Here is a 13,359-nt window from a genome sequence, read left to right on the forward strand (position 1 = left end):
TATCCAAGTTCTTGAGCAGGGTTGAGATGTTTACATAGAAATTTTAGCATCTTTTTGATCCACCACTGAAAAGAAGACGGTTGGACCCTCCATCTTTGTCCAAAGCTCAGTGTTTTCACTAACATTATACTTCAGCTTTATGGATAGTTGACTGAGAACATGTATTGAAGTATGTCCATATTGTAAAAGTTCTCATGTAGCTGTGTGCCCTGTTAGGATGAACATTTGCAAGAGAAGCTGCTCTTTAAAATTGTCAGCTTGGAGTCAGTGAGTTTTATTTTCAGAAAGTTCATCTAAAGTCAGCTCTCAGAATCTTCCCAATTGGCCTGGTAAAAGGAAATTGAATCTTAGTGTCTAGACAGAAATTACCACATCAAATGTATCTTGGAATGCAGGGACCTCAGGAAAGTTGGGGAAAACTTCATAGGGAACAAGGATCTTCTTGGAAGGAGGGGAATTTAAATGTTGAACATTTTTAATAGATTAAGAAATACACCAAGGGCCTCCTAAGGAGAACTCAATGGTTAAAATTTAATATTTATATGACAATTCCTATGTACAAGGCACTGTCCTACATTCTTTAATTTTAGAAACTCATTTAATCATCACAATAGCACTATACGAACTCTTATTATCCTCATTTTAGAGTTAAGGAAAATGAGGAATAGAGAGATTAAGTGAACTGTCCAAGGTCACACAGCTAGCAACGGACTCAACAGCTTAAGCAACCTGCCCCCAGGGTATGAGCTCTTATCCATTAGAGCAGAGTTGAAATTTGAACTGATAATCTGGTTTCAAGTCTAGGACCTACATATATGACTGAGGGTAATACTTTTTTTTTTTTGTTTTTTTTTTTTTATTTCTGAGATATACATTTTAAAGTAATAACTAGGATTATTACTTATCTGAGGGTAATACTTGATTCTAGTTTAGCGTGTGGCTGCACCCGGAAACCATTCACTCCCACCCATTTCCACATGCCTACCTGCCAAACCTAAAATGATGTACTTCCGGAAAAATTTTAGATGATATAAGTGTAAGCTAGAGTTGAAACATTAAAGACCCAGGTAGGAGATATTTTAAGCAGACAATGGAAGTATTCTTGGAAAATAATGTTACTGACCCTTTTAAGTGGGATCCAACAACGGTCCTTCTGCCTGGTGTCCTTTGAGCCAATAGAACAAGACCAGGTTCGGTTCAGAAGCAAAGGAGAGTTTTATTCTTTGATGAAAGAATGGAGGGAGAGGTGCGAGCTCACGCTCCAGAATAGATACTCCCCCTGAAAGGCGGGAGGCGGGGCTGCTTCATAGGGCATCTCATCAGCTGGGGAGGGGGTGGAGCTCTGGAGAGTGGGCGCAGCTGTGCTGCTCACGGCTCCAGATCGCGGTGCTGGGCGCAGCGGATCGCGGTTCCGCGCGCAGCGGCTCTGCGCACAGCCTGCGGCCGCCATCTTGAATTGTGGTGTCGGGGGCAGCACTTCTGCGCACGTTCTCCGGCTGAGGCGTTTGCGTAGCCATTTCCCGCTAGCAGCTCCGGTTTGAAGGGGCTGCTGAAAGGCCTCGTCACACGGCTCTCTACAAGCAAGTGAAACTAGACTAAGCGCAAAGGAATAAAAGGTTAGACTTTATTTTACTACCCAGAGTCTATTTTTATTTTCCAGGGATTGTTAATGGGCTCTGCTGGCAATATTATTTTAGCAATGCTGGGAACAATGGCTACAACAATGACAAAATCTATTAGCGGCTGGAAAAGATACTATAATTTTTTTTTTTTTTTGTAGACATCACACAATTTAATCCAGAGGCTATTTAAAAAGTATAAAGAAAGAATTCAGTTGCCAACATAGCAGATTTTATACATTATTAAATGTCTATTTTATCTCCATGGTCTGAAACTTACTTCTCACTCAAGAAAAAAGATTCCTTTCTAAACATTTATTCTATCTTTCTTTGATGGAAACAGCAGAAAAGTTTCTTCTTTGAAAAAACTGTCCCAGGGGAACAAAACAAATGCTTTCCAAATTAGAGCACAAGTCTTCCTTAAATGTCAGTGTGTGATAAATAAGATATCGTAGCAGTCTTTTAAATTTCATAAAAGCTACAGTTAAGTTGGTGTTTTTGGCCGTTTTGCAGATGGTCCATCTGAGTTAGTTCTGTTATCAACGTTATTTTCATCTTCTGCATCATCTTCATCATCACCGTCCAACGCCTCGTCTGGAGCCGCCGCCACCCGGTCCTGTGCTTCCCGCTGTACCGGGGAGCCGAGGAGGTCGGTCACCAGCTCCCTCATCTTAGCCACGCCCGACAACAAGCCCTGGAAAGGGTCGGCGACGTCCGGCGCCTCACAGGGCACCCGCAGCTGCTGTCGCTGACCTTCCTGCCCCACGTACTCGGCCAACAACTCCATGGACACCGCCGAGCTTCCAGAACGCACCACGGTGACGCGCCACCCGGAAGCGGAAGCCGATACTATAATTTTCTATTTATCAGAGATTTAGGAGCAGAATTCATCATTTTCAAGTGGGTAAGCACCAATCTCCATGAACTATTTGGGGAAAGGGAATACTTGAGAAAAGAGGTATTTTCTGCTAATTTGAAAATAATTTCATAAGTACAGTTTTCTGTGGTATGGACACATTTTGATAAAGATTTGAATAATTCTTTAGCAACCTTGATGTGTGTGTTTTTTTCCTTTTGGAAAATGGATAAAACCTTTTTTCCCTAAATTTTTTGTTTTCTGTGGTAAATACATCTTTGAGTTAGGGCTCATATTCTGCCTTATTTTTCTTTAAAAATAATTTCTTTCTCTGAATTGTACCATTTTGTATTGAATTCTGGTTAGTATTTTTCCATTAAGATTACATGCGTTTTTGCAGTTTCTTGGAATTCAGGCATTTAGCAGGGCGGCTAATTTGAATTCTATATTTTCTTAATAGCAGAAAATGCTCCCTGGATTTCTGTAGTAGCATTCAGACAGGTGGGTGGTGGTGTTGAAAGCTCAACATTTGACTGTTTCTTAAGGGAATTAAAGATTGGAGCTTGGCTGGCACAGAATAACCTCTTTCTTCGTTTTTTTGTTGGATAATTCTTAGAGTAAAATAGGGTCTTTATCAATTTAAGCAATTTCCATGGTTCATACAACTGTGTCATCTCAAGCATTAGGCTAGAAATTAGGTCAGGGATGTAGTCTTCCGTTCCAAGTATAAGTTCAAGGCTAAGATTGAGTAGGAACACAAAGGGCAATATTCCTCTTTTCTTCCAATTTAAGGCCTGGAATAAAGAGCATAGCGTTTATTTTATTTTGCTTATTTCAGTTTGTTGTTTGAGAGCTGGGTTGGGAGGATGATGAGTTCATTGTAGTTTCATTTTTGAGAAGTGAACTTTGGAATCATCAAGTGACAATGCCTAATAGGCTGTTGGGCATTTACATCTGTAAGTCAAAAGAGTTGTCTAAACTGGTTTGAAGTCAAGCCAACAAGGTTTGTTGGGAATGATTATATATGTTTTGAATTTTTTTGACCTGGACATGTTGCAGCTTATGATTGGGTGAAAAATATACTCAGGATACATCAGGTTAAAGTTGACTTCCGTGAATCAGAGTTGCTGTTTCTGACAAAAATTAATGCTTCTATAAAGAAACATATTAAGTTTACAACTAAAAATTAAAGTGGTTAAACGAGTAACTTATTTAAAGAACTGAGGCTCTTATCCCAGTTTTTTTGTATTATATTTTTAAAACTTTGTTTGCATTCCAAATGCTTTTTTTAAGTACTTTCTATGTTACTAGCATCATGTGTGGCAACTGCTCTCAAATTATACCAGGTGCTGATTATCTACATACTTCTAAACTAATATTTGCAAAAAGACAATTGGTAACTTGAGGGCAAAAATTATTTATGTATTTTTCTTTCCTATAGAAGCTAAAACATGTAATGTGTACACATGTACACATTAAAAAATACAGCAAAAATTGTTTATATTGGTTTTGAATAGTTTATGTTGGAAGGAGCTTTGTTATTTATATCCTAGAAATTTAAACCTAGAAAAAAATAAAGAAATAATATATTAATACTCATTTCACAGAGATCTGAAAAAACAACTAGGTCATAAAACTGTTAATGATTTTTCTAATAACATGGAATTTCATAGTGGAAAAGAATTTTGAACTTCTAATTGCATTCTCGTTCTATAAAGCCCTCTAATTCTTAATCTCTTTAAGGTGCATATGGATCTTTTTTACATAACTTGAGGAGTATGTAATTTTCCTTGTGTTGATAAGGAAACCACTTCCCATTTTTTAGCAGATGTTCAGAATTACAGTGACTCTTCAAGAGGGCATCATGCCACACACATTACTATCCCTGTGGGACTCCAAACATGTAATATCTTTAAATATAAATAATATCGGGTAGATATTTGCATGGACACTGGAGCTGTAAATGTTTTAAGTAAAATATTTTTTTCGTAGAAATTTAAAAGCTAAGGCAAAGACATTCTTTGAAATTCTTTGAAATGTCTTTGGACTGTAACTGACATCAATAATGCTATAATTAACCACAAGAAAGAGAAATTAGTTGATTTTGGAGACTGGTGAGACATAGTTATTAATTTATCAACTTATTTAAACATATACATATTGAGTCTCTACTATGTGAAATGGGGACGAATTGGATAGTCATTGTTCTCAAGGAATTTGAAGACTATGGGAGGAAGACAAATGAAAAATAAATTTTCATGAACTGTGATAGATGCTATCAATATATAGGTGTTACTGGAATATGGCAAAGGGAGCATATTTCCAGCATTAATTGTGTGTGCATGTGTGTGAGTGTACACACTGATTGGACAGGATCATAGTATAGCTGTTCACTGAAGGCCTCTCAGAGGAGAAAAGCTTAAGCTGAGCCTTAAGTAAGGGAGGAACACTGGAAAGACATTCCAGACAGTAGGACAAAAATTGCAAAGACTGGAGCCAGGAAAGAGTATTATCAGGAAATAAAATAAAATTATCAGAAAACTGCAGATAGTTGAGTTTCCTATTGCTAAATAAACTTGGTAGAGTCATTCAGTGGCCAATATATCTAGAAGTCACAGGATAAATCTGTATGATAAAGGGGAAATAGGCCTGATATAAAAATGTATTTAATCTGTCTTTTGCAACATGCACTTCTGGATCAAATGTACCAAAAATATTGACCCTATTTGCTATTGCAACTGATTTCTAACACACTTACTGTTTTAATTACAAGAATATTTGATAAATTGCTTAACAGCTTGAAAAAAGACATAAATATTTTGGAGAAAAGTTATTTATCTATTAATTCCATTCAAACACAGATGGATCAGAATATTATAGGGGAAGAAAAATTTTCCACCCCAAAATGTATCTCTTTGGCATGAAGATTAATTTAGGCTGATTATTTTTAAGAACAGAAGACTCAGGAAGTCTTTCTTTTTACCTCTTGGTTAGCTGCCTAAAGAATTTAGATAAGGGACCTGTTCCAGAAATAGAGCTATGACCAGAGATATCTGTAAAAAATATGGACTGGGTGTGGTAGGGGAAAATTATCAAGGCCTAGAGATCAGAGTTCGCTCTGTGACCCATTGTCTCTGCATGGTCCAGCAAACATTTCTTTACCAAACATTTGCTTTTCCGTCTCCATGTGTCTGCCTTCCCATTGAAGTCCCAAAGGACTACTGCCAACTTTCTCTTTTATCTTTAGCTGAAGATGGTATTTAAGGTGATAATTTTGGCCATTTTGATGAGTTATTCAGTTTTTCCGTGTTTCTCCAATGTATATATGCTATTAAACTTTTGTTTAATTTTCTCCTGTTAAGCTGTCTCATGTCAATTTAACTCTCAGACCAACTGGAACAACTTAGAAGAGTAGAGGAAAATTTCTTCCTCTCCAGCAGTATTGAATACCAGTATTTTTATGCATCTTTTAAGATGATAGATGGAATTTTCTCATAATTTAAAAACAATTATAAAATATAAAAATGCAGTGATAATATTTATTCATGAATAGAATGGTAGTAAAACTACTACATCCACTGAAATGACAGTAGTGTAACAGGCTTCAGGAATGAGTTAAGTATCTTAATTTAGGAATAGTTTTTTTTGGGTAAGAGGTACAAATACTGCTTTGTAATTTGCATTTATATATCTTTCATAACCTGAGACAGCATAGAGGAGGAGAAAAGAATAAGGAAACCCGACTAGACTTAATCTACTAGATCTTGGAAAAGCAGTTGGGAAAACTAAAGGTTATCGTCCAAGCCACATAGTATGCTTGGTTTTAATAGGTATTACTATAAGGTATATTCTCATAAAATGACAATAGTTAACAATGTAAATGTTCTTGTTGATCTAGTTTACATTTGAATACTCAGAGCTGAGGGTGGTGCATGTAATATATATTAGTGCAGTAAATATATATTAAGTCAATGTAAAGGGCAATATTTAAAGTTATGTGGATATCAGTGATTTTGTTCAGGACATTTTTTTTTCCTCTCACAACTGAAATCTAAAGAAAACCGTGAGAAAATAGGGAGCAGTGACCTTTCCCCTCTATTGTCTGACAAGGCTGAAGCACTGAGCAAGGTATCAGAAGCTCATACACTTAGGCAGGGTAAAGGTCAGTTTTCCAGTCCCAACAGAGAACTATGCCTTAGGATCAGCCTGCCAAATGGGAGGGTCGCAATTACTTAACCCCTCAAAGATCCATCATCTGTAAAATCAGGATAACAGTAGTTTCCAACACAAGGGAGTATTTTGAATATTCAATGAGATACTCTATATTAATCACTTAGGACAGTTCCTAGTGTGTAAAATGCCAGGTCTTTAAGAATGAGTAAGAATTAACTAGGCAGTGGAGGGTGGGGAGAAAAAAGGAAGACACTCCACGTAGATCAAACAAGCCTTGAATTGTAGAAGTATATGTGTCTATAGAAAATGAAAAATTGTCCTATGTGGTTAGAGGGGTAGGGTTGTATGCTAATTTTTTTAGAAAAGAGGGATTGGAGTAGGAAGAGTTGGGGAACACTTTATGTTTTTAAACTTAGATCACTGGTAAATTAGTGATGTTACTGATACGAGAGGCAGGAGAAAATATAAAAGAAGACATTTTAGGTGAAAAATAATTAATATCATCTTAAGTATTTCAAATTTGGTGCCTAAAGAATTTACATATATATCCTATATTTAGTGGTTAGTTGAAAATAGGGATGGAGATATAACTTTGTAAGTTTTGAGTATGTATGTGATATTTGAGATCATGGGAGAAGGTAAATAAACCTAGCAAGAATGGAAAGGAAGAAAAGAGTCAAAAATATCATATAGTCAATATCAATATTTAAGGGACAGAGAAAGATAATCTATATTAAAAGGGTTCTGAGAGCCAAGAGGGAGAGAAGCCAGAGAGGAGAGTTTGCAGAGAGTGGTCAATAATCACAGCACAAAAATCGTCATGTAAGATGAACACTGAAAATAGCATATTGAATTATTTCTACACTTAGGTGCCAAACACACATCCTAATTAAGGAGGACAAACAATATTTATGACATTTTTCATTGTAATGGAATCAGCAGTCACCAGAGTTCATAATTTATGAGCAATACCCCTGCATTATCTCATCCTCATATGGTGTTTTCCAAATGAAAATATATCTGTCTTAAAGGTAAAAATATGAATAAGTATACAAGTATTTTGATGTTCAAGGCAGTGTTATGTTCTGGAATTATGTATAATATTTCTGACTTTTAGCCATTTACTAAATTATCAAAAGAAATCACAACTGATAACACACAAAGTATAATTTGAAATTTGTTAATGATATTTATAAGGCCTAACAGAGAAGATGAATCTAAGTACTTTAATACTTTGTTGACCCATACCCTATTGAAAAACATTAGATGTGAAACATTAGTTCAAAATTGCTTCTGTGATGAAAGAAAATAAGTTAGCACACAAATCTACCATATTTCACCTTTGGTGTTTGAAAATTAGCCAATAAAATTGAAGAGGAGAAGTAGGAAATATTCTTTTTGTATGTGTGTGCATATGTATACATAACACACATATTTGTGGAGAAATAAAGTTGAAAGCAGTAAGTTACCCACACACAGCGAAATGAAATCTGGTTAAGCCGTTAACACTTGTGTGGGCAGGCACCGTCAGACTCCCCAGCCCTATTCAATTTCTGCTATGCTGAACATGGGGCAAATTATATGTAGGTATCCAGCACTGCCTCTCTGTTCTTCATCCTCCTCTTTTCCCCACAATTTGACTGGTTACTCAAAATTAGTCTATTTAGCAGTGTTCAAGAATCCAGCCTACTGTCTCCTGTCATATGTATAAATACAAACACCCCTTTGAATGTCTCTTCTTTCTCTCTCCCCATTCTCCCTTCTCCTCCCTTTCTCCCAATACCTCTTCCTTCCATTACCCCTCCTTCCCCCATTCTTCCCTCCTCCAGGACATCAGAGAGTCCAGGATTCTACGTGACCTGGTGGGACCCCTTGCCCAGGATCTCCCTTGCCTTGCTTATGCCTGAGTGAGTAATACACCTTTGAATTACTTGTGGTCACTGGCATTGATGTGTGTCTAGATGTCATTAAGGAGAAGAGAGAGGCAGATCTAATACTAGCCTGATCAAAGAGTAACAAAAGTTGATAGAATGGTTACATTAAAATATAGTACATATATTTTAAACAGTTCTACAGTTGCTTGTTTTTATATAGAGTAGAAACATTCGGAAGTACTATTTGGGGGGAACTTAGTAATTGTATATCTTTTCATTTTTTCTTACCATGGGGCTCTTGCAAATGCAAGGGGATAACTGGATGAATGTAAGTTAAAGGTTTACATTTCATTCAATGCTTCAATAAAAACAATCAATAAAGCCACAATATATTCCTAAAATTTTTTATAGAATTGGGGTTAATTTCGTATTAAGAATTTTCAGCTAATATGGATGGATTCAAATGTATAGGTAATCATATGACACCTTTACATCTTTCAAGTCCATGTTATTTCAGCAATTAGACATGCTTTTTATTTTTTAATATTAAGAACTTTCTCTAACAAACAACTTGAAAGTTAATGTGAAACTAAGAGATAGACAAATTACCATATATTTCCCAGCAATTGAATCTGAGAAGTCCATATTCTAGGGACAGGTTTAAGAGAAAAGTGTTGGATGATTTGGAAGCTATCATCTGGCTTAGGAAAGCAATAAAGATGACCCTTGCTAAAACTGTATGTTCATCGTGCTTTATGGGACAGTTGCTTCTGCCTGAATAATCAATCATATATATGTTTCCCAAAAAATGATTCTCACAGCCACTTGAAAGATAAGAAACTAAAGAACAAAGAAAAAAAGTCTCATGACCTTGTAAAACATATAAATAAATAAACACATAGGGAAAATCCTGAAGTAAAATAATGAGTTCAGCACTAAAGATCTCAAGTTATTTTGTTCACCTATCAATATAATTTGTATTTATTATGTCATCATATACCAGACAAAATATTAGCTGGGGATTTGAATAACATGAATCTGTTTCTCCAGTAATCTGTACAAAGAAAATCAACATGTTGAACTACTAGGAAAGTTATGCACGTCAAAAAGAAAAACTGTAGAGATATTTTTCCCAAAAGTAAGCAATTTTTCTATGACTTCTGAAAACTGAAGTCCTGAGAAAGTAGAGCTCTTAGAAGTCATGAACTGATATGGTCTCACTCTTAATTTTCTGTGATATTATTTATTTCCATTTGTTTGCTTTGAATTTTAATTTTTGAGAGAATAATACATTCTTTTGGCTCAGATGTATGTATATGTAGAGATCCAGAAATTCCATTCATAGGTGTATATGCAGCAGATATGCATACATATTTTCACAAAAAGACATTTACTAGAATGTTCATAACAGCATTATGTATTTTTTAGCAGTAGTATTTATTTTCAGTAGCTCCAAACTGGAAACCATCAAGATGTTTCCATCAAACTTATCCAGATGTTTATCAAGTTATAACAGATAAGTACATTAGAGTATATTCACTCAAGACAATTATAAATATATGCCAAGGGATGATCAACTACAACGAAACACAGCAACGTTTGTAGAAGATTCTTACAAACATAACACTGGGTTAAAGGAACCAAATACAAAGATTGCACACTGTAAGATTATAACTTCTAAATTTTTAAAAATGGGAAAACTGAAATATATTGTCAGAAATCAAATTGGTAGTAGAACTTTGGGTGGGGCTTCTGACTACAAGGAAGACAGGAGCATTTCAGGTTCAGTGGTAAGTTTATGTGTGTTTATCTCCATGTTGATAGGTTGGTGTGTTAATTTTTGAAAAAAATCATAAAGTTTATCCTGTGTTATTTTTTGGCATGAATATCATGTCCATATCACACTAAAAAGATAAAAGCTATTGTCCAGTTCCTTTTCCTCCACATTTACTCTGCCACCAATCCCTGAATAATGTCCCACTAACCAAATAGTCTCTTTTATATCTTTCCAGATCCTTTTTTAATAGTTTGTTTCCTATCTTTAGTTATTTTTTTCAATAAGTAACCCTGTATGTCATTTTACGTGTATACAGTACATCTATAGGATAATTCCTAGAAGTAGAATTGTAACATTTCTTGGTAAAAGCAAGTATGTATAATTATACTACATTCACTGGGGATTAACAATGGATACTGCTGCAAATATGCATGAAAATGCCACTTTCTGTGCAGCTTTGGCAATAGAGTGTGTGATCAAATTTTTTGATTTTCCTCACATTATAGATGAGAATTCTTGCTCAACGTAGTCTTTTTTAAAATTAAATAATTAATTAATTAATTTAACATCTTTATTGGAGTATAATTGCTTTACAATGGTGTGTTAGTTTCTGCTTTATAACAAAGTGAATCAGCTATACATATACATATATCCCCATATCTCCTCCCTCTTGCATCTCCCTCCCACCCTCCCTATCCCACCCCTCTAGGTTGTCACAAAGCACCAAGCTGATCTCCCTGTGCTATGTGGCTGCTTCCCACTAGCTATCTATTTTACATTTGGTAGTGTATATATGTCCATGTCACTCTCTCACTTCCTCCCAGCTTACCCTTCCCCCTCCCCGTGTCCTCAAGTCCGTTCTCTACGTCTGCATCTTTACCCTAGGTTCTTCAGAACCATTTTTTTTTTTTAGATTCCGTATATATGTGTTAGCATACGGTATTTGTTTTTCTCTTTCTGACTTACTTCATTCACTCTATATGACAGATTCTAGGAGTCTTAATACTAATTTATCTTATAATTGGACAGATTGAGTATATTTTCATATGTTCAAGAGTCATTTGTATTTTTCCTCTGGATTGTCTCTTGTCATTTGCCTATTTTTCTATAGACTTATTGGTATTTTATATATTTATTTATGGAGCTTTTTATACTTTAGAATATTAGTTTTTAATATATGATATTGGCTACAAATATATTTTCCCATTTTTCCTTTTGACTTTATGTCATATTTTATCATGGATATTTATGATTAATATTCTGTATAGTAAAATTTGTCAAATTTGTCATGGCTTCTGGATTTTGATACACAGTTGGAAAGCCCTTCTTCCCAAATTATAAAGGATTTCTATATTGTCTTTTAGTTCATTAATGATTTAATTTTGAACAAGCAAATCTCTGATCCATATGAAGCTAATTTCTTGATTCTATTTTTTGATCAGGATGTTGGTTACACAAGTGTATTCACACTCATAAAGTTGTTCCAAATGTATGATTTTTTAAAAAATGTGTATACATTTCTCTAAGTATATCTTATATATATCATATTTCATTAAAATTTTACTTTGAAAATGAACACATGCTAGGGGGTGAAAGAAAGTATTTCTGGGTATGCAAAGCCCTCTATGAGAACTTGACAGAATTGTGAACCCCACACATGATATCCTAACATGATACATTTTTCCCCAGCTTTAGTTTCTAATATACATAGAAACATATATATATATACAGTCAAACAAACCAATCAACAAAGAAACAAGCAATACAGAGAATCAATTGAGATGATGTCATATATTATTCCAAGAGGACTAGAAAAAAAAAAGATTACCAAGGAAATAGAAAGGAAGTAATTAATTACAAAAAAAAATAGTACAAGGAAATTGAACTTAAATTTGTATTTATCCCTTTTCATCCTTGTTTCCTTCCACTCTCCTTCTTGCCCATTCTGCTCCATTCATATTGGATTTAACTCTGTTTATTCAGCTTCTAATCTTTTTCACCACTGACTATGTTTGGACATCTGTTACCTCTGCCTGGTGTCCTTTTATCGTCTGTCATGGTTAATTCCTAGTCATCCTTCAGATCTCAAATGTTACTCTCTTAAGAAGACCTTCATGGCATTAGTGTTTCTTTTTTTGTGTTTTAATTTCACTTCAAAGCATTGATCAGAGTTTTAAGCATAATAAAGAAGAAGGATGAGTACTCTTGCAATCATGTAGCCTTAAAAGATCTTGAGAAGTTTGTCTTATGGGCTAGTAAAGGATACAGTGCTATCCATGGAGTCCCAGAGTGAATCTTTGAAGGGCAGTCCAACAAATGGAGGACTTTAGGTGGAGTATCAGAGATTCATTTATCCATTCAGAATTATTTTTCTCGATTGCCTCCTTGTGCTGTAAGTGGTATGAATAAAGTAGAAAACATACAAAAAATTACTTATCCCGTATACTTCAATGGTGTTAAACAAATAATTAGTCAAATAATGAATTTTCATTGTATTAAGTGATAAGATGAAGAAAACGAGAGGGATAGAATATTTTATGACAGAAAAAACTAACCCAGACTATGATGGAAGAAATTTTCGAATACTGGAGTGTAGGGAAACCATTCTGGTTTACATGATTTGGCCTGAACTTTATGTGAACTACAGCAGCCTCTCTTAAAGAAACCCAAACAATGCTTTTCAATACATGTACCATTTTCTGCCATCTGATGAAGTGATAAAAAACTTATACAGTTTTCCAAGTCACTGCCTGTATGTAGTTCTGTGGAAATACAACTTCTGCTCTGGGAATCTTTTCCCAATTATGCCAAGAATCTTTAATGTTTAGATTCCTCCTCTTTTTCATGATTCATAGCAACTCATTGTTGGGAGACAATTTTTCATGGGCCTTTCACTTTTCTGCATGTCTTTCAAGTGAGGAATTAACTGCCCTTTGTTCTGGATGCTTTTCAAGGATGTTTATCTATTGGACATCCTTTGAAGACAGAGATAATATCTCCTTCTGAGGCAAAAGACGGGCATACTTAGAGCCCATTATAAAACCCCTGATTCCCCTAAGC

General features: G+C 35.1%; 1 protein-coding gene across 1 annotated transcript; it reads right to left on the reverse strand.

Annotated features, from left to right (window-relative positions):
- Nucleotides 1–1,834: 1,834 nt before the first annotated feature.
- Nucleotides 1,835–2,446, reverse strand: LOC132351846 (EKC/KEOPS complex subunit GON7-like). The gene has a single exon (XM_059901917.1). The coding sequence runs from the start codon at nt 2,404–2,406 to the stop codon at nt 2,104–2,106; it is 303 nt and encodes a 100-aa protein (XP_059757900.1). The 5' UTR covers nt 2,407–2,446; the 3' UTR covers nt 1,835–2,103.
- Between the last annotated feature and the right edge of the window lie 10,913 nt (nt 2,447–13,359).

Source organism: Balaenoptera ricei, chromosome 17 (genome assembly GCF_028023285.1).
Source record: "Balaenoptera ricei isolate mBalRic1 chromosome 17, mBalRic1.hap2, whole genome shotgun sequence".
Classification (NCBI taxonomy): Eukaryota; Metazoa; Chordata; class Mammalia; order Artiodactyla; family Balaenopteridae; genus Balaenoptera; species Balaenoptera ricei.